The sequence below is a fragment of the Musa acuminata genome, chromosome BXJ2-1 (genome assembly GCF_036884655.1).
Source record: "Musa acuminata AAA Group cultivar baxijiao chromosome BXJ2-1, Cavendish_Baxijiao_AAA, whole genome shotgun sequence".
NCBI lineage: Eukaryota > Viridiplantae > Streptophyta > Magnoliopsida > Zingiberales > Musaceae > Musa > Musa acuminata.
In genome coordinates this window covers 36,795,593-36,823,499 of record NC_088338.1, presented here as the reverse complement: position 1 = coordinate 36,823,499, position 27,907 = coordinate 36,795,593, and the positions used below count along the sequence as shown (strand labels likewise).

Genomic DNA, 27,907 nt, shown 5'->3' with positions numbered 1-27,907 from the left:
CGCCGGCCTCCAGCCGCGGGATATCGCGGTCAACAAGGTGAGAAGAGGGGAGCGCTTTGCAGCGGAGGAAGAAGAGGAGGACATCAATGAGGTGGCCGATGCCTTCATCAGGCGCTTCAGAGAGCAGCTCCAGCTGCAGCGCCTCCAGTCCATCGAGAATTATAATCAAATGCTCGCTAGAGGTCTGTGAATTAATTGCATAGCGTGTGGGATGTCGGTTTGTGTTGTTCACTTAATCTTTATTTATTAGGGATGGGAAAAGGTCCTCAATTATTTCTCTGTGTCCTCATATATATATATATATATATATATATATATATATATATATATATATATATATATATATATATATATATATATATATATATATATATATATAGTCCTCAATTGCAAGTCCGAATAGAAGATGATATCACATCGATTGCAAGTCCCAATACGTCCAATCGATGTGATATCTTCTATTCGCACCAACAGGACCAAAAAATAAAACAAAAAAACACCGAGAAAAGGAGGTCAAAGCACGTCACTTCATGTTCATGATCCTTAATTTGAGTAGTGCCACATCTAGCAATATGCCCAGTGGAAACATAGATGAAACTGTCGCACCCAATTAACACAATCAAGCCGCCGAATCATGCTGATTCCAACTTTAATAGTTTACAAGCACGTGAATGGCACAGGAATTATATGATCCTGTTACTCAATTAAAAACTACCAACAAAAAGCACTTGAATTTTGACGTTCACAACAGAGGTACTGTGGCTTTTATTAAAACATCCAGTGTTGCTGCAGTTCTATTTATTTGTACTTAACTGATTAGTTTATTCAAGCAAACTCATAAGAATGACTGTTAGAAATCAATCAAATATAGTTTGCAACTTGATGACATCTACAGGAACAGATTTGTTCCCCATCAACCTAACAAGAATCCGTAGGAACTAAATAGTCTTCTCATCACAGGGATGGCTGAAGCTGGGAGACAGGCGCATGATCTGTTAGTTGTCTATTGTGTTGCTGAAACAAGGGATGAAAAAGTTGAACTCCATCCCTATATGATGGTGTCTGCATTTCGATCAAGCGTGACACCTGCAAATAATGCCCATTACTAATTTGAAAATCATGATAAAGTTACTTTCAAAGGCTCAAAAACATTCAAGCCAATTTAGCTACTAAAATCAAGGGACAATGGAAGATGCATTAAGTTATGACAAGTAAATAGCAAACTAAATACAACTCATAAAATTGTATTTACATGACTATGTCCACAGACATGCTTAGTCACAACTTAGCTACTAAAATCAACTCATAAAATTGAATTTTACTCTACATTGCTTGTCAAAAAAAGGACCACCCTTATTTTAGTAATTAAGATGCTGCTAATTCCAACAAGAAAACTATCCAACATAGGGCCTATCGGACAGAACATATGTCCAATAAGAAGAAACAAGTCTCCTAGTAGCCACATCCCACAAATCTGTCTTCCTATCTTTATTATTTATACTTTTGTTACTCCAATTACTTCAGTTTGTCTTTGGGGAGACACCTCAGTGGTTAGGGTACCAGAAAAGGACTTTGATTCACATTGTCAGTATATAGTGTGCATTGTCAAAAAGGAGTAAAAATATTTGAAAATTTGCCTTGGCTTATTTCTTTCCTGCTAGAAACTATCTTTCTGAGGGTATATGTCCAAATACCCCAACATTTCTAAGCCAAACCTCTCTATCAACTGAACTTTTTGAAAAATTTGCTTGTCCTTAAAAGGCAGAAATCCTGGATCAGTTTTGCAAATAGCCTCTTAATATAAATTTTATATTAAAACCTACAAAAGTTCTCATACATTTTTTCCAAGTCCATGAAAAGTATAGTAAGATAGACTCATTTAAGCTGATAATTGCAAGTATCATTGTAGATCTAATGTATTAATAAAAAACATTCACTTCAAGAAGTTAAACTAGATTTTCCCATTATGACCATCTTTAACCACACAAAATGCTCGATAATTGGCTACATAATTGCCTATTCCCACTTCACAAGATTCTTATAACAGAATCCCCACTCTCATAAGCTTAAAACACTTTTAGGAGTTCGTAAAAAAAGGAGTGAAAAAAAAAAAATTGATGCAGGTACTTACTGCTCTACGGAAAGCAAACATCTCCTCTTGACCAGACAATAAAGATGTGATTCCGGAAGGGGCAGGTCCCAAGCCAACACTACCTGCTGCTAAAACATCTCGACGCAGTTTTCCACCTTCTGCTTCAGTTTCAAACTGAAAACTGCAAAGTCACAGTTTGAAGAGTTTTCTGTTGATTCCATCTGTAAATGTGTTTGTAACAGGACTATGGTAATACATTGGCAAGTACCTCTCAAGGTCAAAAAGAGTTCCTTCATCTGTCCCTTGAAAGAGATCATCAATTGAACAAGCTGCTAAACAGAAAATACAGCAGTGATGGTTGTATAACTCATCAATCAAAGTGATAAATCTCCGTGCCTGAAAGTGCCAAACAGAAAATTATTAGTAGTAACAGTAAAGAAAAAGGAAAATTGAAATAGAAAGGAAAGGATATTCTTTAATGCCCTCGGAGAGTCTTGATAATTGACAATTACAAAAAAAAAAAAGCAAATTCTGAACAAAGATGGGAAGAAGAGCAAATCTCATTAACCGAAACTGAAGTTGCAGGAAACTAGAAATTTCAGAAGCCAAATTAAATTATCATGAAAGTGTTGTGAAGAAAACAATAATATAAAGAATATCTGCAAAAAGAATACCTTGTCACGTATCCTCATACTCATGACCGGAATATCCGATACGAAAACTGTATGGTAATGTCTAGCTACTGAAATATAGTCTGATGCCCCAACCTGATTATAATTGAGACAGAAGTTAGTGGCATAACTGATTTAGAAAGAATTACATGGATTATGCAAATATACCCCTGAAAAAAATAGCATTTTCTAATAAACAGTAAAATTTAAAGAAGAAACTTCTAGGCCTATCTAAATCAAAAAAGAAAATCAAGTATGAACTAACCAGATTATCTATCTCAAACGAGAGAGTGGCATAACTCATTTGGAAAGAAATACATGGATTATTTAAATATATCCCTGGAAAAATTAGCATCTCTAATAAATAGTAAAATTTAAAGAAGAAACTTCTAGGCCTATCTAAATCAAAAAAGAAAATCAAGTATGAACTAACCAGATTATCTATCTCAAACGAGAGAGTGGCATAACTCATTTGGAAAGAAATACATGGATTATTTAAATATATCCCTGGAAAAATTAGCATCTCTAATAAATAGTAAAATTTAAAGAAGAAACTTCTAGGCCTATCTAAATCAAAAAAGAAAATCAAGTATGAACTAACCAGATTATCTAGAAAGTTGTAGAACCACATTAGTTCTAAATCTCATGAACCAGTGGTACTTCAGGCAAAGAAATCCTACCACCTGATCATTTAGCAAGTCATCAGAAAACTTTGATGAGTGCATTAATAAGTTCTAGTTTATGTTTATTTCCATATCTTATATGAGTTTCTCTAGTAGTTTGGAAATTAATGGTTGCCAGTTAATAATTCATAAAAATATGAAAATAAAAAAGCCTCCAGTTGATGTTCTGTTTCTAGCAAATCCTCTAAAATTAAAATCATGTACCATCATCCCTAATAATGAGTCATTTTGATGGTCAAGCTATCATAAAATAAATAAATAAATAAAAAAGAAAAATATGTATTTCAAGTAAAAAGTGTTCCATCATTAAGGAACTTTACACTCACAAATTGACATAAAACATTACCGGGCGGCCACATATATACTCGAAGTTGAATCTCGCTATTCCATTACAGCTTTCAGGAACTTCCAGACATCTGTTCAGGAAATTATTTACACATTAATTCACACCAATCATATATTTATCAAGTATAAATATGGAAAAGGACACATACCTCCCAAACATCACAGGAATAACAGTGGAAGTAATTGCCCCTCCAGCTTTCCTGGTGACCTCACACCACATTCTTTCATACTCTCTACAAGCACCAGTGCTGGAAGGCCAAAAAAAGGAAACCTGCAGGTATATGTCAAGATGCGTAAACTTAAATTTTTGAACTCCTCGATAATAACTATACACGAAAATGCCCACTATTGAACCACAAGATGTTCCATATGCTGGATTTTAACAATGACATTTACATAAACATAAAGTATCACCACACGGCAAACCATGACTACTTGGTTTAGAAGTATGCTCAAGATTTTGGTATGTATAGTAACAGTAGTACATAAGAAGAACAGAAATAGTGATGTTAAGTGACCTGTAATGCAGTTGTTTTGTGGCTATTAAGATTATCATTACTAGAGAGAGGCATTATAATACACCTTGAATATTCAATAATAAAGAATTTAAAACAATTACAAATTTAAATGTAAAGATGTCTGAAGTGAACTATTCTATAACAAAGGATTATTACCCAAAATTAGGCAAAGTTTGAGAATAATTCTGGTCAAACAATTTCACAAGGCATCAACTATGTAATTTACGCTCACAGATCTTTACTCTATTACAAAATGTGAATGGCCCTTTATGAAGCCAAAAGAAGTGTGTTTGGCAACTCTATGCAAAGTACAGGGCTGCTTGCAGTCAGATTTGAGACTTGTGTAGTCCTAATAACCTAATAAGTCACAATGAAGGGTGATCTATCATAACCAGATTTACAAGTTTAGGCAAGCACTCCATGCACATTTGAAAATTAACATCTGACAGAATTGGTGAATTGGCCCAGATGTGAGTCCACACCTTCTCTCTCTGTTTTGCTTGATCACATACCACTAAACATCCTCCAAGACCACAGGCGTGTTATGCCTATTTATTAGACATTAAAATCCTTGCTGTGCTAACCCATGACCCCTTTTTGAAAATTGTGGCACTAGTGGTTGAACATAATATAATCAGATAATTTGCTGGTATTTTATTAGTTCTTTGAGATATACAATCAATGTGTTTAGTACATAGTTATTGGAATTTAACTGGTGATTGACTGGACCATGCTTCGTTTCCCTACGTACTTGCTGAACTAGTGGGTCAATTGATTGGAGCTTCAATTTTTTTTTCCTCTTTTAATTTTTTTTTCCCTCTTTTTACTCCTTCCCTTCCCCTCCTCTCCACTTCTCCTTGTTCCTCTCATTTTCTTCTCCCCTCTTCCTTTGCCCAAATTTCCTCTTCCCCTTGTTCTCCTTTGCTTCTCTTCTCCACTCCTTTATTCCTTCCTCTTCTCTTCTTTCTTCTATTTTCCCTTCTCTCTTCTTCTTCCTTCCTTTCTTCTTATTTTCCTTCATGCTCTTCTTCTCCTTCCTCTTCCTCCTAATCCTCCACTCCTTGGGCATGACAGTAGGTGTCCGCACAGCTGTGCAAGACAAGCAGGAAAATCAACGAGAGGGACTGCTGGAGAAGATTGCTAAAGATTTTCTTTTTTAATAATGAAAGTAGCGAAATTCATCTCATTATAATTCAATTTAATTTAGAAAATAAGGGTGTACTAACTTTTGAATATATTAGAAAACCGGCTAGTTCTTACGAACTCAACTCCAAAAGATTCCATGGTTCATTAAAGAAACAACTGAATTTGTCAGTCCAGGCTGGTTCTTTTACACTTCTGGTCTTTGCGTAGAACCAGACCAGTCACAAAACTGGATCATGGTTTTCCTGATTGGACCGGCCAGTCGATTTTCTTAATTGTGCTTCTGTTAGTCAACTATAACCTCTATGTTCTAATGACAACAGCTTGCTGCCAGGTAAATATGCCAAGGATCTATATTTGAGTGCATTTACTATGTAAAAGCTTATGACACCTTAAAGTTTCTCATGTTTAGTATCCCAAATAAAATTCTAAACTTTAACAATCACTTGAAAAGCTATAAAAGTTCTGCTGCAAGTTAGTCATATTGTGGAAGACACCAATCAAACTTGTATGGATCATCTTACTTCTATCCAAATTAACATATATATTATGAAGTGTGGAAGCTACTGAAATATGTTATGTCTACATAGAGATAAAGGAGCTAGAATTTGTGACAAATTAGATTTGTTTTTTTGGGCGAACATAAGGTTATAATAGTCACCATAAATTTTGAGTTAAAAAAGAAAACCTTGTCAAGATTTCTCTTAACAATAAAGATGTCACCTAGAACTAACCAACTGAAGTTTTCCTATTTAATCTCTAGAATGGAAAAGAAGCCAGGATATACAAATTTTGCTAGGTATTTGATCAGAATAGAAAGAGTAGACAATAACGAAATGCTGAATCTCGGATTTTGATGATGAAACCAATTTATAGTATTTATGATTTGATATGTGTTTTGAGCGACGCAGAAAGCTTCAATCAAGGAGAGACAATTGACGCAGGAAGACTCATGTTGGGCCGGAATAAACATTCAGAAGATTGGACGTCGGGCCGGAAGATCGATCGCCGTATCGGCAAAAGGCTTCGGGCCGTGAATTCGGGCATCGGGCCAAGAAGTGTGGATATTGCGCCAAAGATATCGGAGTTGCGGAGGTCAACTGGCCGATTGAGCAATAGGCCGCAAGAGAGGACGATGTGCCGAAGAATCGAACGAAGCGTCGATGAACCAATGACATGCTGAACAACATGATTCAAGCTTTGTAATAATTGTCTATATCGAAGTTGGTTTTTATATGTGCAGGATTAACTACGATAGCAAGGCACAAAGCAAAATGAAGTCCCGAAGTCAAGAACGCGATTTCGTTGGGAGTTCGAGAGTTCGTCGGAAGTCCGGACCTTCGTCGGAAGTTCTGCCGGAATTGACTGAGAAGTCCTGAAGCTTGCCAAAGAAGCTCGTCGGAACTCGCCAAGAAGATCGTCATGAAGTCCAAGAGCCTATTGAGAGTCCGCCGGAACATTGCCGAGAGATCATCGGAAGTTCGCTGGAAGATCGCCGGAAGCTCGCCGGAAGATCGTCGGAAGCTCACCAGAAGAAACCTAGACTTACAGACTTTGTTTAGCTTAGTAAATGTCTCAAAATTCGTAGTTAGCACATAATTTGGATTAAAATTGGGCCAACCCAATTAAGGGATAGTTGGGCCCAAGTTTGGGCTATGTTGGGCCAAGAGAAAGGCCCAAACAGTGATCAAACAGGTGAAACTATCGTGGCACAATCTCCGAGACTGTGTTGGGCGATGGTACCGCCTAAACATAGTCTTCTAGGCGGTGGTATCGCCAGACTAGGCGGTGGTACCGCCCAGTGTCAGACTGCAAGCGGTGGTACCGCCCGTACCCTGAAATTTCGGGGGATTTGAATTTTGGCTCCATTTTTTAAGCCATTTGGGGTCTATAAATACCCTACATATTCCTGCATGGAGAAGCAAGAAAAGTGAACAAAAACTCTGTGTTTCTAGAGTTGAAAACCCTTGTAAAGTATAGAGTCCCTCATCCTAAAGTTTAGAGATCATTCTACGAGAGAGTGTGAGGGAAGCTTTGTAAAAAGGGGGTGTAAAAGTTCTCACCTGAGCATACAAAAGGAGAATAGAGTTGTAAGAAATAGGTTGATCTTCGCCTATTAAAGTAAGATCGTTAGTGGATGCCGGTGGTCTCGACGAAGTGGATGTAGGTCACGGCGATCGAACCACTATAAAAACTTGGTTTGCATTTTTATTCTTGCTATTTACCTTCACTGCAAACTACTTACTTGCTTTACTTCCATTACGCTTACGAATACAATTTCAAAGTTAACATCTCTCCGAAATAGTTTTCGTCGAAATCGGTTTTAATTGAACGAAGATTTTTAAACCGACGTAATTTTTCTACTGCACAAATTCACCCCCCCCCCCCCCCCTCTTAGTACCGACTCGTTCCTAACACGAAATACGTTGACAGAATAATTCTTTACACAGTTGCAGTGACATAAACAAATAATCTAGGTAATTTGACAAGCAGTCTGGCTATGATAACTTGAAGGATTGGCAAAGGCTAAAACATCACATTTTAAAAGGTCACTTGTGATTTCCCAACCTTTCTTTTCATGAATTAGATTGCAAAACTAGGACCAATCTATAATGAACCCACTTATCATTTAAGTGGGCCAACATCTAAGGGCCATGGGACAATTCAATGATCAAATTCAGACAATTTACAACTCAATTTGTAGTCACTGTCCATACATAAAGATTCTTGGAAACCCTAAAATAATTCTTTGAATGTTTATCTTGTTAATCTCCATTAGTGACTCATGCATGATCTTCATAAAACCAATATCCACTAGCCCATACTTGGCAAGCATGTCGATGCATTAAGAACAAGTGCCAATCCTATAGTATGGCAGTCACAAAGGTCATGTATGGCCATGTATTGACACTCACACACACACACATGCCTTGTGCAAATATGCCTCCTATGTTATGCAATGGACCATCAGGATGGGGCAGCACACAGCAGGCAAGCTGGCACCGTTGGTTCATGGATGACATTTTAAATTCTATACATTCTTTCAGGATGAATCTGATCTTTCATTGAATGTCTTACAAGTTATTAGTAGAAAACAATTAGGCCACCAATAATCCAATATTCATTTGGGGTACCATCAGAGTCGATTGTACTTCATCAAGCAATTACATGATCCTCATGATAAGCATTAATGTGAGGATGCATATGAAAGAAACAAAGGATAAAAAAATCTTCAATAACATGGATTATAGTAACTCCAAAAACATCAGATGTAATGGTAATCTAATTTCAGCTTACTTGGTCCATTCTTTTATTTGGTATTAAGCGACGATAGTCAATATCACTTCCAATGAGGATTTTCTGGCAATTCTCCTCCAACTTGGATAAAAAGGATAGAAATATATCTTTCTGCATACCATCCTAGAATTCCAAAATGAAGTGTTTCTTAAGAAGTTCAAGATAGAATTCCAAATATAATAGACATTGACTAACTTAAAAAATTACTAGTTCTCTACCAATGATGTATCCAAATAATTAAAATAAGATGAATTAGAAATTGATTGAAATATACAAACTCATATTTTTAAAAGACTTGAGATATTTTAGAAAGATGGTGCATGCATAGAGATGCAAGAAACACAATAACCTCTTTCTACAAAGATTGCAGTATCTAGCATTATTTCTTACATAAAGAAGCGAACTAACTAAATTGTTGAATGCAATGCTTCTCAATTTATCACCCTAATCACTGGAATAACAAAATTTATACATTATGGTCAAAGTTTCAAATTCACATTCATAATGTTGAAGCGAAGACCCAGATCTATCTTTCATTTGTTTGATTGAGCTCCCATTTGCTTAAACTGATTCTCAACCATAATATTTTTAATCATAAGTGAAGGATGTGAAACAAGTAATATAAGAATAACAAGATTTAAGAATGTTTCTTAAAATTAACTATTAAAAATGACATTATAAAATATTCCAAAAAGGTACAAAAGGAGCATTATGGAGAAAAGGTTAGAAGACATTATTGGTGAAATTATACAAGTTTATGTGTTAAATATTTGAGAAAGATACGAGGATATATAGTATTGCAAATTAGCATGGTCATAAAAAATGTGCAATTTCACATGTCACTAAAGAATAATATATTAAATTATGCAAACATACAACAATAACAAAACTATAACTCCCAACTATTTAACATTGGCTACATGAATCTTTTGCTGCCATTGAGATCCATAAAAAGCTATATACTTAGTTAAATTCAGAGTACTTAAACATTTATTTATAGTTTTTATTAAAGTCATTTTAGATCTTCCTCTACCTCTTCTCATACCACTAACATGAATCATTTCACCTCTTTTGACTATCGAATCTAGAGGTCTCTTGAGCATATGCCCATATCATCTTAAATGATTTTTTCTTATCTTATCCTCTATCGAAGCATTACCTAGTTGTTCACGAAAAGAAATATTTTTTTCCTATCTTTCCTAATAACTTCACATATCCATCTCAACATTTTCATCTTAGCAACACAAACTTTTTATATATGTTGTTTCTTAACTGCCCAACACTCAGATCTATAAAACATTGTTGGTTATCTCACAACTACCTTATAAAATTTTTCTTCTTATCTCAAAGATATCCGATGATCACACAAGACTCCTGATACCTCTCGTCATCTTAACCATCCTATTTTTACTCTTAGAAAAATATCTTCATCTTATTGAACAATTGATCCAACTTACCTAAAGCTTTTACTTAAAGGGTTTTCATGTCTATCCAACTTAACTATATTCTCTGGTCTATTCCTAAGACAAACATAGACATATATGGTCCAAAGAGTTGAAACATATATTAACTATTTTGCCTAAAGAAGTATTAGTTATTTTCAATTTTTGAATCATAAGAGATCCATTTCAAAATATTATAAGCACATTTCATCACTTGATAAACAAGGTGCTCCTGTCTGGAGTCATTATTAATGTTCAGACCAGCACATGTAATGGTGAAAACAACTTACAGTAGCACAAAACTTGTTTGCCATGCTACACTATGATGATGTATGCAGATATCACTCAAATAAGAATAAGGAAAACAATGTCACAAAATAAAGACAGTATAGAGAAGAGATATGTTGTGTACAAACTACAAAGTATGACTTATTCTAAATACCTAGAGAAATACGACTTACATGTGATTCTAGCTATACATTGCACCTGATAAGGAATACATGCTGACAACATTGCACTTTTGAGTCAAAATAGTGCTGGTGCAAAGGCAAGGCCCATAAGTTCCCTATCAAATTCCAACATTCACCACCATTATTGACTGTTACCCAGAGTATTGCATCAATGCTGTCCCTCATTCATATGATATCATTTTCTGTTGCCTCTTGGATGCTTAGGAAGAGTCGATGCATCACCTTATCATTGACATTTCGAATGGCATCATGAATTGTTTCTCCTCTATAAAAACCACCAAAAAGTCAATCACTACAAGAACAATTGCTTAATCGACATCTAGCTTGATTCATTCAAAATTGATAATACAGTATAATGTTGCTCCTCAATGAAGACCACCATGAAATTAATCACTGCATGTTTACAATTGCTTCTTCATCAAAGACATCTAGCTTGACTCCATCAAATTTATAACACAATATATGAAAGTAATCTCCTTCAAGCTAATCCATTCAGATATAAACAGAAGTAGACATCAGTCAGAAGCAAATAAAGAAAATTCATGACAGCCATTACATGTCAGTAGTGGTCGAACTGAAACCACTTCGAACGAGAGTGTTCCATTTCTTTTCCTCTTAACATTCCTTTCAGCAGTTTGTTGCTACATCTCCACATAACATATCAGCTGGGTATACCACAGTTCTGGTGCTAAGATCCACATGTTGACTTTGACCTTGTGGAGGCAGTGAACATACTTCTAGTGGTGCCACTCCAGATGATACATCACAGCACTGAAGACCATGCTGCTGTAAATGGTGTGATAACTTCCACAAGCTTAACCCACAAGCAACAAAATTGAGCTTTGGGCCAGTCCTGACTATAAGTGCCACAACTCTCCAAAAAGCAGTTGCACCAATTACTAGATCAGCACCTTTATCACTAGATTCACCATCTGTCCCTCAGACCCATCCCATCAATTCAGATGCTCATCCATCAAATCTTACCTTATATAGCAACATTGATGCTTCAAAGTCTTCATGCATCATACTCCACATTCACTACAAATCTGATTTCTTTGGCATGTTGCACATACAGAGACCTACGAGCTATATGCTTCTTTCTTCTGAAAAGGTCACCAACTTCACCAATCACATGACAAGATACACATATTTAATGCATTTATTTTGATAGATTTGGAAAAAAGAAGGCAAAAGGTTACCCATAAGTGAAAAGGCATATAAGGCATATGCTAAGGATAAGTGTAAAGATTTGAGTACTATCGGGTTGCACCAAAGACCAGCCTTGTCTAGTAATTAGCACTAGCAATTGATGAACTTAATAGATACATTTGAAATAAAGTTCCACTATGTTATCTGATAATAACATTGTTACGATCAGTAAGTGCTAGCAATATATCAGGTAGTGCTATTTTGATGAACTCTAAAATCCATAGGGTTTAGATCAAGTATATGAAGTTTAACTTGAACAATATGATATAAAGTGGAGTATAACTGAAAAAACATGGCCAAAAGATTTTGAAAAATAAAAATGAGGGATGATTGAAGATATACTTAATAGATTTCAGGATGGTTGAAATTGACAGAAAATCTTACAATGTTATATAATTACAGAACAACCTATCTGAAAGGCTAGGGTCCATCTTGCCTACTGTCACCCTTTACGAGTAATGGTGTCACTATTGTTAATTGTGCATTTTTATTGGGAGTTTAAAATCATATGGATTGAACTTTCTATGTTTTTTCACTACATCTGTTAAGACAAACCTCAACTATTTACATAGCAACAAGAAAGGAAAGAGAGTAGTACAAGAAATGAATATATCAGATAAATCAGATATTAGATATTTTAGAAGCAATAATAAGAAATACATTAAAAGTTTAATTAATCACAGTCAGGAATCATAAAAAATTAGTTACTATTTCCACAAAAGCTACTATAGCAAAGATGAGGATATTGAGATGAACCTCTGCTGTTTTCAAAGGTTATGCATATAGCACTAACTGAGCAAAAATTAAGGGAAAAAAAATAAGGTGCCTGAGGTACACCAGATAACTAATTTGGTGAATCATTTTATATTGTAGAAATGAATAGGATCGAAAGGTCTACGCCACAAAGACTAAGAAAATATATGATTATCCTCAGATTATCTTGTGGCAATAGCCTCCATAGAGCAAAATGCAGGACAGAGATTCATGTAATGATTTCATATAGTTCGAAACTTTTCCTCATTGACATTAATTCACAAATGTCTACTTATGTTGTAAAGGTAGAAAATGACCGTACCATGACTGCAGGCAGGATGAGAAACTACCTGATTCAGATTCTCAGGTGCCTTGTTACTCGTAGTCACAAGAACAGTTCCAGTGGTCAGTAATTTGCTTACAATTCCAGATAAGGCCACAATAGCAAAGACATCAACAGTCTGTACATAAAAAAACATAAGTTGAAGTTTCATAAGGCCTTGCTTGCCAATCTAATAAATATATTACTAATGAATAATCAGTGACTAAATAAAAGCTAAAATATACATTTTGTTGCTTGCCATAATGCTCGGTACGGGCGGCACATACCAGTCCAACAGGGGATCAGTACGGGGACCAACCTCTACCGAGCGATACCATAATCTGACCCCGTATCACGCGATACGAGATCTGTACCGATCGGTAATAGTCGAATTTCGATCGTTACCGATCAAGGGCTAAGATCACCCTATTTAAAACGGTCAAATTGACTGTTTGAACCATAGGAAAGGGTTTTTAAACCATTTCCTCCCCCCTCTTTCAACTCATATTACTCTTTCAATCTCTTCAACTCTCGCAAACTTATTCTCACTCACATCTCTCTCTTATTCTCACATTTTTACTCTCATAAACTCAACAAAGTTACAATTTGTGGATTGGATCAAATTTAGGAGGATTAAAAGGATGATCCCTCTCGGTCAAAACGTGACAGAAAGAGTCGAACAACATCGAGTCAAACTGCTCGAGGAACTAAAGACACCCAATTGTCACAGTCATCCGCCCAATGTGCAAGGGCAAAGGCAAAGTGAAAGGTAGTAGCATCAGCTGCACCATTGGAAAGAATGGAGTCGAGTGACGAAACACCTTCTCAATCGCATTTAACAACCCGCTCAATATAGAGACATGGCAACGACGTAGACAACAGTGCCTCAACGGATGATGAGGACGATGTCAGGGAGTCAATGGTCCCATCTACACAATTTAAAGATGGTGCATGGACCAAGCAATATTTTACACATGCCACCCAAGATTCAAATTATGGAACTCGACGGTGTACTAGTCAAATTTATACACATAAGGGGAAGGGGAAGACAATGGATGATTTTGATTAGATGTGACAGAGCCTACATGACGTAGACATAAAGCGAAGTTTATCGTATTCACAGTCGTCATATCATGAAGCATCTTATGGCCAACGATAGTATAGTGATAATTGGTTATACTTCTCTAAGCAGCAATACGATGATCGATCTTATGATACAGAACAACATATCAATGGCGAAAGTAGAAGTTCTGACATTCTCCATACTCTGCACCAATATATACCATAATCATACTTGCATTAGGAGCCGCCTTGGACATGTGTAATTCACGACGATTAGACTACGACCATTACTACATTGATGCACCAATGACATATAGTGGATAAGCATACTATGTCATGGGATCAATTTCAAGATTGGTTCCAACAAACATATCAAATTGATATACAGATATATAGAATCGAGGACTCCGATCCACCACCCGTGGAGTTTCATCTTTCTTTTTAGTGATAGAACTAGGCATATTCATCGAAATTACTTGATTCATTTGAATCTTAAAATTTAAGTTGTTTAAAAAAAAATCTAACAATTCAAATCATTTCTTTGTAGATAATTCAATATTAACGGAAGGACGATCCGGAACATACCATAATTCTACTTCTCAAAGCTCGAAAAAGATGTGTCACTATTCTTTTCTAATTTAGATTATTTTCGTAAAAAATATATTAAATTTATGTTTATTTGCAACTTAAAAATCCTAATCTATTTTTTTTATTTTTAGATATTTTTGGAGCTATTTTTGATTTTTTTGGGCATACCGTCGGTACATCACTATACGTATACCGACCAAGTACACTAGCACAGATTGAAATTAAGAACCTCAGTAGTTAAACCTACTCAAAGCAAAATACAACATATTTGATCTCATAACATCAAATAATCTATAAGAAAATTACTTGAAATAAAGGAACAAGCTCAATTAGTAAGGCTGGGATATCACAAATGAAATTAATGTGTAAAATAGAGGTTATGCAATTACAATAGGTAATAGAATCTTCAAGAAAAAAGAGAATACTAAGTCATGTGGTCCATAAACTTCAATTTTAGTTGCTCTCGTCCAATTTGTACATTAGTATTGTCTAAGGACACTAAAAAGATAGTTATCAACCAAAAGAATTTATTTGATAAAGACAAAATAATGAAACATTATTAAAGTTCACTAGTAACAAAATATTACTCAAGTGTACTCACCAACCATATGAAATTCCCTCAAGTGTCCAATAAGTTTACGCATAGGCCTACGCATTTCCCACTATACAAGGAAAACCATTAGGCAAGCCTGTGGTCATCTCAAGAAAAAGGTTGAGTATAGGAAAGATGATGTTATAGTCATTATATGAGTCCATTTAGGCTTCTAAGTTCAGTGATATACAGTCAGACCTTCCTTTTTCATTTATTTTTTCTTTGTCTTCAATGTGTTTTTCGTACTATTTCTTACAGACTATAATATGGTCTCAAATTTGTCTCATGTAAATCTTGCTCCAAATCATAAAAGAAATTCAAGTACCATGAGAAAGTTTGTCATTTGGATATTCTAGGAGTTGATTTCATATTGTTTTCATTTTCTTTTATGGAGTCCAAACCAAATAAGGATGACTTCTAACTTGATGTAATATGCAAGAGATTGATCCCTATTTGAATGTACATCAGATTTGAGAGGTAAAAAAGAGGCAGTTTGCTTGTTTTATAGTAGAGCATTTCCTATTATTATACTATCTGATAGATTTGAGAATGTACCATAGATTGGTCTTATCCCCTCTTCCTATGATCCAATCTTATTCATTTTCCCTATAATCTAAAGCTCTATGACTTCCTTTCTCTTAACTAACGAGTTACATCAGTTGCCATCTATTTTCTGGAATTTATCCTTGGACTGAAAATAGCTAACTTATTCTTTACAAAATATCCAAAATACAGAAGATCTCATTTTAGTTCAAATCTATGCTGAATTACATCTATTGCTGACTATACTAGCTATTTTCACATAAAAGCATTGTTCTGAAAACCATATCAACATTCAAATGAGTGAAAGCTTGAAAACAGAGGCACTAATTCATCCTTAGCAACCTGGTCTATCATCTACAGGCCTCTGCTACACCACTCTCTCATCCTCAGATCAATATTTGTAAAAGTTTATATATATAAATATATATATATATATATATATATATATATATATATGTATATATATATATATATATATATATATATATATATATATATATATATATATATATGTATGTATATATATGTTATTTTTCTTTCTATTCAGAAGTCCCAGGATGCTCCAAAAGAATAGGAAGCTTAAAACTCTTTAGAACACACACACACATACAGTAAAATGAGGAGGTTGGGGTCAAAAGGTCAAATGGCAATAACAAAAAACCTGAGCAATTTAATAATGAAAATGAGACGGCTTAAGGCCACAAAAATTCCCTTTTTCACTGAAGGACACTGAGATGTACAATGAGATTTACTTTAAATTTTATGAGAATCTCATGCTTATATACATAAGCAGTCATCTCTTATAACGTTTTAGTATGCAATGAGCAAACATATGCCAACACTCACGAACTACACATCCCAGATACTCAGATCCTTCCTGAAGGCATTTATAGAGAAAGTTTGCCTCTGATTTAATCTTATCTTCAGGTTTATGCTCTGTCTAATCTCCCATGAATGTGGTCCATTCTCATATAACTAAGATATTATATTTAAAATTAAGAGTGACATCACTATATTTTATTAGAAGACTACCATCAGAAGGCTACAACATTTCTTGATGATGGAAAAAAAATTAAGAGCATATAGTCATGGATCATTCTCATTATGCAATACCTGTATCTCATCAAAGCAAAGAATGCTTGCTCCAGTCTTATCTGCTTTCCTGTCAATAAGAAAATTGTCTGCTACAGCAGCAAGAATATGCTTTGAATGCAGTTCTTGCTTATATCTCTCTTCTCCAACCAACCATTCTTTGACTTTTGCATTGAATGGAAGACTATCTATCCAACTAAAAACACTGGATTGTTGAGATTGTTCCTCAGCCTGGTTCTTCCATATCTCATGCATATGCTCATGTATTTTAAGCATTGCCTGCATATGAAGAATGCAAATGGCAAGCTTATCACATATAAACATAAAAACCACAGAAACCACAAAATATGATAAAGAATATAGTAACTTTTAGTAGGCAACAACATGCAATGACAGAAACGATTGGATATCTTTGGGCTTAGCCATATTTTCTTCTCATAAAAAGGAATAATGAAAAAGATATATGACTATAATAGCATCAGTTCTCAAGCAGCTACATTCATCTCACTCATCTAGCCAAGCTGTCTCAGACATGGATTCATCTGAAGTATTGATTTATCTAACCAAAGTTAACACTGGACTGTTGATGACTTGATGTGCACCAAGGTATGCAGTACCTAATGGTACCATCCGGTATGGGCGGTATGTACCGGTCCGATAGCATACCGGTACGCGGACCGTCCGGTATCACTACAGTGCTATAGTATTACACTGCAACAGTGCTACAGTACTACAGTAATGAAGAAAATATATAAAATTGTTTAGTACACCAGGGTGTATCGCTCGGTACACCGGTACCGTATCGTACCGAGCCAATCTCGAAACACCGGTACGGTACGGTATTGCATACCTTGATGTGCACAAGGATTGCCTTATCGATCCATACTAGTGTATCAATCGGCCATCGGTATAGTACATACCACTCTATACTGGCCTACTATGTGTCAATACGACAGGATGTACCGACGAAAAAATGATCAAAAATAGTCCAAAAGTTTCTAAAAAAAAAAAAAATTAGATTAGGATTTTTAAGTTGAAAATAAATATAAATTTAGTATAATTTTAACAAAAATAATCTAAATTAGAAAAGAATAATGGCACATATCTTTTTTGGGTTTTGGGGAGTCACATTGTGGTACGTTCCGGACCATCCTTCTATTGATATTGAATTATCTACAAAGAAATGATTTGAATTGTTAGATTATTATTTGTTAAACAACTTAAACTTTAAGATTCAAATGAATCAAGTAATCAATCGATACATATACATAGTTCTACCATGAAAAAAAAGACAGGACTTCACGGGTAGTGGATCGGCGACCTCAATCCTATGTATCTATATATTAATTTAATATATTTATCAAACCCAATCCTGAAATTGATCCCCACGACATAGTATACTGATACACCGTATGCCATTGGTGCATCAATGTGGTGATTATTGTAGTATGATCGTCGTAAACCACACGTGTCCGAGGCGGCGCTTGAGGCAAGTACGATTGTGGCATGTATTAGTGCAAAGCATAGAGAATGTCAAAACATCTACTTTTGCCATTGATCTATTGCTCCATATTATAAGTTCAATCACTATACTACTGCTCGAAGAAGAATAACCAACTATCACCATACTGTTGTTGGTCGTAAGATTCTCCCTAAGATGATGATTGTAAATACGATCGATGAGCTCCCCTATGTGTCTACGTCGTGTAGGCTTTGTCACATCTGTTCAAAATCATTCCCTGCCTTCCCCTTCCCCTTCCATATATAAACTTGACCAATATCTCACCGAGCTCCATGATCTTAATCTTGAGTGGCATGCTATCATGGACTTGGCTGATTTTGCCTAAGTTGTGTGGCACTCTTGCGTTCCATTCGCAAAGGATCAGCCTCCCCAAAACCTCTTCTGACCCCTTAAGGACCTACAGAAAAGAAAATGGATCACAGGAAATATTTAACTCAGGATCCAACAAGCAGTCATTTCAACAAACACTTGATAAATAATGCAAATTACAAATATAAACTTCACAAGCTCTGAATGGTCATGACAAAGGGTCTAAGGTGGTTCGTCGTGACCAAAAGTCCCCACAAGTGCCCACATGACACTATTGTGGAACAAGACAATGAACCAACCTTAGACACTACCCTAAAGGTTCATGCAGCCATGTGCCACCCGGGTAGCTCTTAAGTGTTGTACTGGCTAACACTCTGCACCATTATGCAGAGCTAGAAAACCCCCAAAATGGCTACCTGGATAGCCTATTTCTAAGCAATTTTAACTCTAGATGATGAATGCAAACAACCTGCATTTACAAGACTAAAACAATCACAAAGGCCAACCAAAATGGGGCTACCAAGCCTACTACAAGCCCTCTACATGTTATGCAAAGCATGAACAAAACCAAAAGACACAAACATATACAAGCATTACATCAAACACCCTGTTTACAACTTTGTCTGTGACATTGTCCCTCACTTAGTCCTTCAACGTCCTCGTCGAACCCTTTACGGATGTTGTATCTCTTAGCCAATGCTGAATCTTCAATCTTCTGCTTCAATTGCAACGCACCTCTTGGCTCCTAACTGCTCTTTGTCGCTGTTGTTGTGTAGTCAAACTTTGATTCGCTATGCTGCTTCAACTCACCAATAACTCTGACTACGGTGTAGGGTCAATCAAGTTGTGCTGATCTTTGTTGGTTCATGTGGATCCTTCATAAAGGAAACGACCTTCCTTGTTGTGCACCAATCTCTCAAACGTCTCATGCCGCTTGAGTTTGTTGGATGCCTACTGGAGCTTTAACGGGCATCGTCTCACCAACTTTACATTTTTAAGATCTTTCCTCTGTAAAATTTGCCTATCGATTCCTCTTCTACTTAGATATCACCTTCAAGTAGGTTCGCATCATTTCAGCTTTCGATTGGCATTCTATTGAGAAATGAGATAACCAATCTACTCTCGATAGGATCGATCACCATTGGTAAGGATTTGACCAAGGTCTGCCATACTGAATCGTACCACCCGATATGGGCGGTACGTACCGGTCCGACAGGCCAACGGTACGCGGACCGCCCGCTAACGGTCCGCTGTAGCAGTGCACTATAGCACTATAGCAGTATAGTGCACTGTTGCAGTGCACTGTAGCACTACAACAGTACAATTACTATTGCAGTGCACTGTTATAGTAGCAGTATAGTACACCAGTACACTGTAGCACTGCTACAGTGCTCGGTGCACCTGGGTGTACTACTCGGTACACCATACCGTACCGGTACCGAGCCCAGGTCGAAATACCGGTACGGTACGGTATTGCGAACCTTGGATTTAACAACTGTTGTCTTCCCCTAAGTTTATTAGAAAGGTCTTTAAACATGTGCAGAGCTCCTCTATTGGATAAATAAGAGAACTATAGTACTTGGTTTCGCTCCTCTTAAGAGTTGAGAAGGCAAAGGTTACTTGAATTCGCCTGCCTCTTCAAGGGCTATACTTCGTACATCAAGTTGGTTACAAGTCTTTGCCTGCACTTTACTCATATTTCTTAAGCACTCAAAGTGTTCGCACTCTTTGCGTTGAGTTAGCTACTGCGATTCGCCTCCCTATTGCGAACGAACTTCTAGAATATAAGAAGTTTTTCCCGAAAAGAGCAAAATTTCACCAAGACTTGGAACAAGTTTCCAATAGTTTTGGTCGTCTCTAGGATTGTACTGTCTTCTCCATCATTTTTGTCGCCTACTCTTTAAAGTAGAAAAGGTACTGCATCACATACTGCTTACTTCATTCCTTGGTCGAGCACTCCTGCATCGACCCAAGTCCCCCACTTTCGGCTATTTTGATGAAAAACCCATAGATACTAGTCTTATGAAGTTCCCTAGCCTCCGCCCTTCAGCTTTGTCTCAGTACTAGGAGTTTGCCTTTGGATTATCCACCTCCTTAGCCACTTTCATGACCAAACGCTCTCCCTTCATGAGAAAAAGGGATCGATGACACCACGGAAATCTCACCTTTGCAATACCATGGCGCTACCATGCCCATGACCCTACTATCCGTCATCTCGCATCTACATCCCTTTCTTCGCAATCGGTAGATCTACCTCTACGACACTATGGCACTCCTCCAAGTCCACCTCCATTCTTTTTTACACTTGATTTTGGGTAGCTATGTCCCTCTGGACTTGTCGTCGCTTCCTCGCCACTTTTGGCCACCTGCTTCACCCCTCTATGTTCTCCAAGTAGTTTCCTTTAGTCGATAGAGAAACAAATTGCAACTCTCGTGCATGGCCTCCGCCAATATACTGTAGGGCTCGCACAAATCCTGTTCTCTTTTATGTCCTTAGTAACAATGTTCGCTCACTCAGCCTTGTCCTCGAACTTGTTAAGCTCCCTTAAGCAAATATAAACTTTGGAGTAGTCCAACTCCCCAACCGCTCCAATCATACCTCAGTATGATCAAGTCCCCCAATGGGACTCATTGGTACTTGCACTTAGAATCCCTCTTGGTGGTACACTATCCTCATATGCTGATGACCAAGGTTTTCATCCGATGCAAGATTCGATGCACGCATGGAAGATTTGCCTTTGTGGTACTATGGCATTCACTCTTTGAATCCATAGTCCTTGTTGTGTTGTTCACCGAAGTGGAGCTCCTAGTAGCTCCTAATCATACCTTCGTATGATCAAGTCTCTCACGTGACTTATCCCATGTGTGTTGCATTGCTTCGAACTATTCCACCACGATCCGCTGCACCATGTCACCTCCTGGTGACATCTCCATTATATTATGATCTTTGTGGGATAAGCTCGGACTGCGATCTCTCCATGTGTGGTCAATACCAGCAAATCACAAGGCCTCCGCCACCCCCGAATGTATTCGCTCCTTCAGCAATCAACCTTTATCCACCCGTTCATGGGTCACAAACGGACGAAGCACAACCCTAGGATCATCTGTCACCTAGTATCTCTCAAAGTCCTCCAACTTCGCTAAAATTAGTGCACCATTATCTAGACCTTAGGCCCTTACTCCCAGCACAATCTCGATTGTGCATAGCTTCCTTTACGACAACTTAAATGGTAGCACTACGGTATTTTCTTCAAGAATACCCGCATCTACGTCCTCTTGCCCTATGCCAAAGCCTTCTGACCCCAACTTTGCTTCCGCAAGTCCTAGTGTTCCTCGTGGCCTTCAAAGACACCTTAGTATACCTCTTGTTCAAAAAATCTTTTAGAAAAGAAAATTGTTGTAAGCATGTGGAACTGATTTTATGTTTGTTTTCATCAATGATTGCAATTTCGATCTCTACCAGTGTACCAAGCCTTGCTTGGTATGATACTTATCGAGGCGTACCAACAGTACACCTAAAATCATTAAAAAAAACCTCTAAAAATACCTGAAAAATAAAAAAAAAAATTGGATTAAGGTTTGTTTTTAAGTTAGAAAAAAATATAAATTTAGTATAATTTTAGCAAAAATAGTGTAAATTAGGAAAAAAATAGTGCCGCATATCTTTTTCGGGCTTTAAGATGTAGCTTTGTGGTACATTCCGGATCATCCTTCCATTAATGTTGAATTATCTATAAAAATTTATTTAAATTATTAAATTATTTTTTATACAATTTAAACTTTAAGATTCAAATGAATTAAGTAATCAATCAATGGATATACCTAGTTCTACCATAAAAAAGAACAACGAAACTCCACAAGCGATGGATCGAGATCCTTGATCTTATATATCAATATGATATGTTTGTCGAACTCAATCCTGAAATTAATCCCACGACATAATATCCCGATACATCGTATGTCATTAGTACATCAATGTAGTGAGAGTCATAGGCTGATCCTCGTGAACCACATGTGTCCAAGGCAGCTCCTAAGACAATGGCAAATGTGGCATGTATTGGTGCGGAGCATAGTGAATGTTAAAACTTTTACTTTCGTTATCAATCTGTTGCTCCGTATCGTAAGATCGATCATCATAATATTGCCCAGAGAAGTGTGAACAACTATCACCGTACTGCTGTTAGCCGTAAGATTCTCTATAATACAACGGCTATAAATACGATGAGCTTCTCTCTATGTCTACGTCGTGTAGGCTATGTCACATATGCTCAAAATCATCCACCAGCTTCCCCTTCCCCTTTCGTGCATAAACTTGACCAGTATCTCGTCGAGCTCCATGATCTGAATCTTGGGTAACATGTATAAAATATTGCTCTTCAATCGATGCACCACTATTAAATTGTGTAGACATGACCACTGACTCTCTGACATCGCCGCCATCATTGGTCGAGGCACTATTGTCCACGTCGCTGTCATATCTCTGGACCGAGCGAGTTGTTGAATGTGATTGCGAAGGTGTCTCGTCGCTTAACTCGATTCTTTCCAATGGTGCAATTGATGCTATTGCCTTCCCCTTTGCCTTTGCCTTTGTACGTTGGGCGAACAACTGTAACGATTGGGTGAAATGAGTTCCAGGGGGAGGGGGGGAGGAAAGGGTTTAAAAACCCTTTTTCTAAGCCTCAAACAGTCAAATTGACCATTTGAAATAGGGAAATCTTAGCCTCTGATCGATAACGATCGAAATCCGACCGGTCAGGTTGGTAACAGTCGGATTTCGAATGTTACCACCCGGTACAAACCCCGTATTGCTCGATACGAGGTCAAGTGACTGATATTGCCCGGTAGAGGGCGATCCACATATCGGTATTTTGTTGGACCGAAATGTACCGCCCGTTCCAAGCGGTATACATCGGTACAACAAACCTTGGTTTTCATTACATGAATAGACAATATCATCAAATGCAAGCAACAAACTAATAGTGGAAGTGAGGCGAGGAGACAATAGATTCATCTTGTCATGGAAAAAAACATGAATCATAAGCTCAACGTACATGAGAAACAAAAAATTCTTTTCTATCACACCCTTACACACCCAAAATAAGTAGGCTTCTGACAGCATTAACCAATTCAAACATTCAAAATCAGATTCTAAAAGGGTATGAGAGGATATTTGTTTCCAAAATTCCTATAAGGACCAGCATGTTAAAATTCAGAATCATTCCTTTCTTTTCCAATATAAAGGCCCAAATCAACTATTAATTTAACTGGCTAAATCAGATCAATCAATTGTTTCAGCTTGATTTAAACTATTTAGTCAATCTAAGTCTGACCTAATGTAGTTCAGTTCAATCAACTCAACCAGGTTACAGTTGAACTTCACAAATCATATGAAACAAACTCACGGCCCCAATAAGACCCCAAAAACTTGAGTTGCACCAGGCTCTCCTACCCATTCTTCTGTCAAGTCTTTTCAGCCATTTTTACCCTCTTTAAGGTCTTTAAAAATATTAAATTTCATTAATCTCTGTGTAGACATAACATACACATAAACTACAACCATAAATCAATAAAATAACAAGTGTATATGCTTACCAACACACTAATTTTTGTCCATGTAAACACATAATTACGCCAAAGAAAGATCAGCATATGACGGTCCAAGAAAGAAAAAATATCACCTCATGAAAGTGAAATCGCCTCCTATGCTTAACAATACCTTTGGTGGCAGAGTAAAACATATCCATTAGCATGGTCTTTCCTGCATCCATCATGGATACTTCTTTAGATACAACTATCCAGAAAACCATATAGAATAACAACAAGAGCTCATAAACTGGTATACAACTAAATTCATGTAGCAGAATACTCCCAAATGCAGAATATCTTCCAAATGATCTATTATGTCAATGAAAACAACAGAAAAAGTTGTACAATGTCAATTATAAGTATAGACAACATGGAAGATGCAAAATGTTTAATTAGCCAGAACTTCTTGTTTAAAAAGCTATGAGGAATATGTTAAAAACATACCACTTCCAACATTTCCATACAAGTATAAGCCTTTTGGAGCTGTGGGTGGAACTGGTTGGACACCAACTACTGAGTCTAGCTTTTTTTCACGATTAAAATATGAGACCATCTTCCCAACACCTGGTTCTACGTTCTGTCGTCTTCTCCTCCTAAATCGACAACAGATATGAAACAACAAGCATAATTCATCAAGTTGTATTATGAACATAAGCATAAGTAGAAGACACAAAGCAAGAGCTGGAAGTTCCACAAGAGACATGCCAAAGAAGATAGAGAGAGAGGGGGAGGAGATAGAGATGCAAGAAATCCTGGAACAATATTCATGATAACTAGATGAGAAATACTATCATTCAATACTCTGTTCTTTGAAAAATTAAAGAAATGCAAGTCAGTTCCATCCCAGGAGCCTTCTTTGTACCACAGATTATGTACCGATTAGCTTTCATCCAGTATCAAACTGAATTTTTGACTTCGAAAACACAATCACAATTGTCATTTATCAGCTTAAAATAGTCAGCTGCATGGTTTGATATTCATCACTACACAAGGACAAAGTAGAAGAAAGGCATAGCTTTTATCGTATACATATGCTTATATATATTTAAAGGGGGAACCCAGTACACGAGACTCCCACCAACTCGGGGTCTAGGGTAGGTAAATGTATGCAATCTTGCCTAAATAGATGGAGAGATTAGTCCATGACTTGAATCCTAGTCAACCATGCCACAAAGGAGCAGCCTTACCGTTGTACCAAGGCCCATCCTCCCTCAAACCAATTTGTCAAATCGAATGCAGGATTGAAAGAAATTATCAAATAACTTCAAAAACCAACCAACAGAATATCATGCTACATTCAGAATTTATTTTAGGATAGTCATAACGCATCACTTTGATCGTCACAAGACAACTAAATTGAGTTTTCTAATTACACACTAAAAAATCTAAACATATAATTTTACCTAGCAGTTGGTAGAATTCAAATATTCCATCGACTTAAGACCTGCATTAGCAGCTTTCCTGTTTACATTTGTCATGGTAACAGAAACAATGTGACTATGTATGCAACTTCTGCATTGCCAAGTCACTGCACATAAAAGAAACATAAGCAATGCCCACCTTGAAATCCACTTGTCGATAAAACTACTTTTACGATTCTTTGTATCTATCCATACACCATCCTTCTGTTTAAGCTCAGCTTCTTCCAATAGAAGTTTCCGCCTTTCATTCTCTCTATTCTTCTCCCAAGTTGCCAATTTAACCTGAGGATTAAGTTAAAAGATGGTATTTTACTAGTTGATCAATCAGAATACAATATATTTGACAAGCATGCCTTAACATAGTATAGAATGATAAATGCATAAGTACTTTACATGGTAATCCTCCATTTCCTTCTGATAACACTGTAGCTTTCCAAGTAATTCTTCAAGTTCAAAGGCAACCCTTTCCTGATAAGTATCATATTTAAGTTTTCCTTCTCTAACCATGCTCCTATAGCGAGCCAGTGGACCTTTAGATCAGTAACCACAAAAGAAAGAAAAAGAAAAAGACGACAAGTTAACAACCTTGATTTAGAAGCTATGATTAAATAAAATGTTTTTTTATAGCTTGCTTGTCAGATCTCCTACAGATACAATCGCATAAAAACAAGTTATCTTAACACAAAAACATACACTCAAGCAGTTAATGAAGATGCCAACAGTATTTGACCTTGTATCTTGAAATATATGCATGATAACCATGACATAATGCAACATCAATCCTTGACCATGTATTCCTTTTTGCAATTTTGAGATTGTTACACTTCATTGTTCACATAGGCTTCAGGCTTTTGTTAATCCACCAAAACAATCTGGTGTTACAAACAACAAAGCGGGTAAGGATGATTATGCAATCACCAAGTGGAAAAACCAATACATAACCAGCATTAAAAGAACTTACGAGCTCATTAGTGAAAAGACCCCTTCTATATCTTAGTTTTAAGCAAGACAAATAACCAAACAAATTTGGTATAGATTTATCAAGAATCTTATATTGCTCTAGGATTTTGGCAACCTATTCATCACTATACTCGTTTCAAAGTTGAGATCAACTTTTCAAGGCCTAAGTTGATCCAAAACAGTATGGAAGGCCATTGCATATTGAACAGGAAACTTCTACATTATGTGGAAAATATCAATTTTTCGTTTAGTCAACTTCTAGAATCTACAGGATGTTAGTCAACTTCCCACTTCATATGCGGAAAATATAATACCAATCTTTCGATGAAAATTTTGTACCTGTATTTCCAATACTAGGATATATGTCCATGTTCAAGCTTCTGGAGCAACATCTTAAGTGTTAATTTTCCTTTACGGGAACTTTTGGAAGTCCGTCGAAGGGGATATCATTATGTAACTGTGGCATGACCATATAGCAATCTGACAAGTAAATATGTCTACGAAGGAGTTTCATGCTTCTGATTCCAGTCAGTGTGATATATATTGAAAGGCATATTAATTACCGTTTGTTGCTAATCAGAGATGGGTAGAAATTATGATGTCCGAAATCTAATCGGTTTATAAAACCCCTAAAACTCTATAGTAAACGAACGACAAAGCTGAAACGATACCTAGAAGAAAGAACAGGCTGACAAAATAGTTGAAGAACGGAAGCAAGGGGGCAAACTGGAATTTCCAAGTGTGATCCATTCATTCGAAGACCATAAAGAAATCCAAGAAACACCTAAGGGGAATTCCGATATGCAAACGTTGATCCACCAAGCAGCCATCCGAACCCTAGAAGGTTTGGGACACAAAACACCAAGTAGCCAAGAAGGTGATCGACCAAGAATGATGAAGATTTCTGGGTAGCAAGGACATGTAATTGGGGGTGTGAGAGGCGAGGAAGGATGATGCTGTCGAACTCACCTGGACGCAGACACGCCGAAGTCTGCGAAGGGTCTCCGGAGAAGTAGCGAGCATTGATCAGGGGACGATGACGATCATGATTGGAAAATTCATGCGCTAAGGTACGTCGACTACGGAAGAACGCTCGGGAGAAAAGGGAAGAAGAGGAGGAGAAGAAGCCCCTCATCCCTCTTGGTTTCCGGTCGAGGTTGAGAAATCAATAGAATGCGGAAGAAAGAAGAGATCCAACCGACGCGAAGAAGCGAGGGGAAAGGGGAGGAGGACGTTATGGTGGGTGTGGGTAGCGAGCAGCGTGGGCGATTCATACACGGAAACGTG

General features: G+C 36.9%; 1 protein-coding gene across 8 annotated transcripts; it reads right to left on the bottom strand.

Annotated features, from left to right (window-relative positions):
* Window positions 1-610: 610 nt before the first annotated feature.
* Window positions 611-27,907, bottom strand: LOC135599149 (uncharacterized). 8 transcript variants are annotated; one of them, XM_065093918.1, is made up of 15 exons: window positions 27,590-27,730; window positions 27,292-27,457; window positions 26,054-26,190; window positions 25,800-25,942; window positions 24,684-24,832; window positions 24,332-24,411; window positions 16,844-17,101; window positions 12,974-13,084; window positions 8,750-8,872; window positions 3,941-4,062; window positions 3,793-3,862; window positions 2,767-2,859; window positions 2,361-2,488; window positions 2,132-2,273; window positions 611-1,086 (listed from the first exon to the last, which is right to left on the bottom strand). In XM_065093918.1, the coding sequence occupies exons 2-15, from the start codon at window positions 27,368-27,370 to the stop codon at window positions 955-957; spliced, it is 1,767 nt and encodes a 588-aa protein (XP_064949990.1). In that variant the 5' UTR covers window positions 27,371-27,457; window positions 27,590-27,730; the 3' UTR covers window positions 611-954. The 8 variants fall into 8 exon arrangements, with proteins under 8 accessions (XP_064949990.1, XP_064949994.1, XP_064949995.1 ...); XM_065093922.1 differs by lacking the exon at window positions 27,292-27,457 and adding an exon at window positions 26,391-26,532 and having other exon boundaries at window positions 27,590-27,727; XM_065093923.1 differs by lacking the exon at window positions 27,590-27,730 and adding an exon at window positions 26,391-26,532 and having other exon boundaries at window positions 27,292-27,307.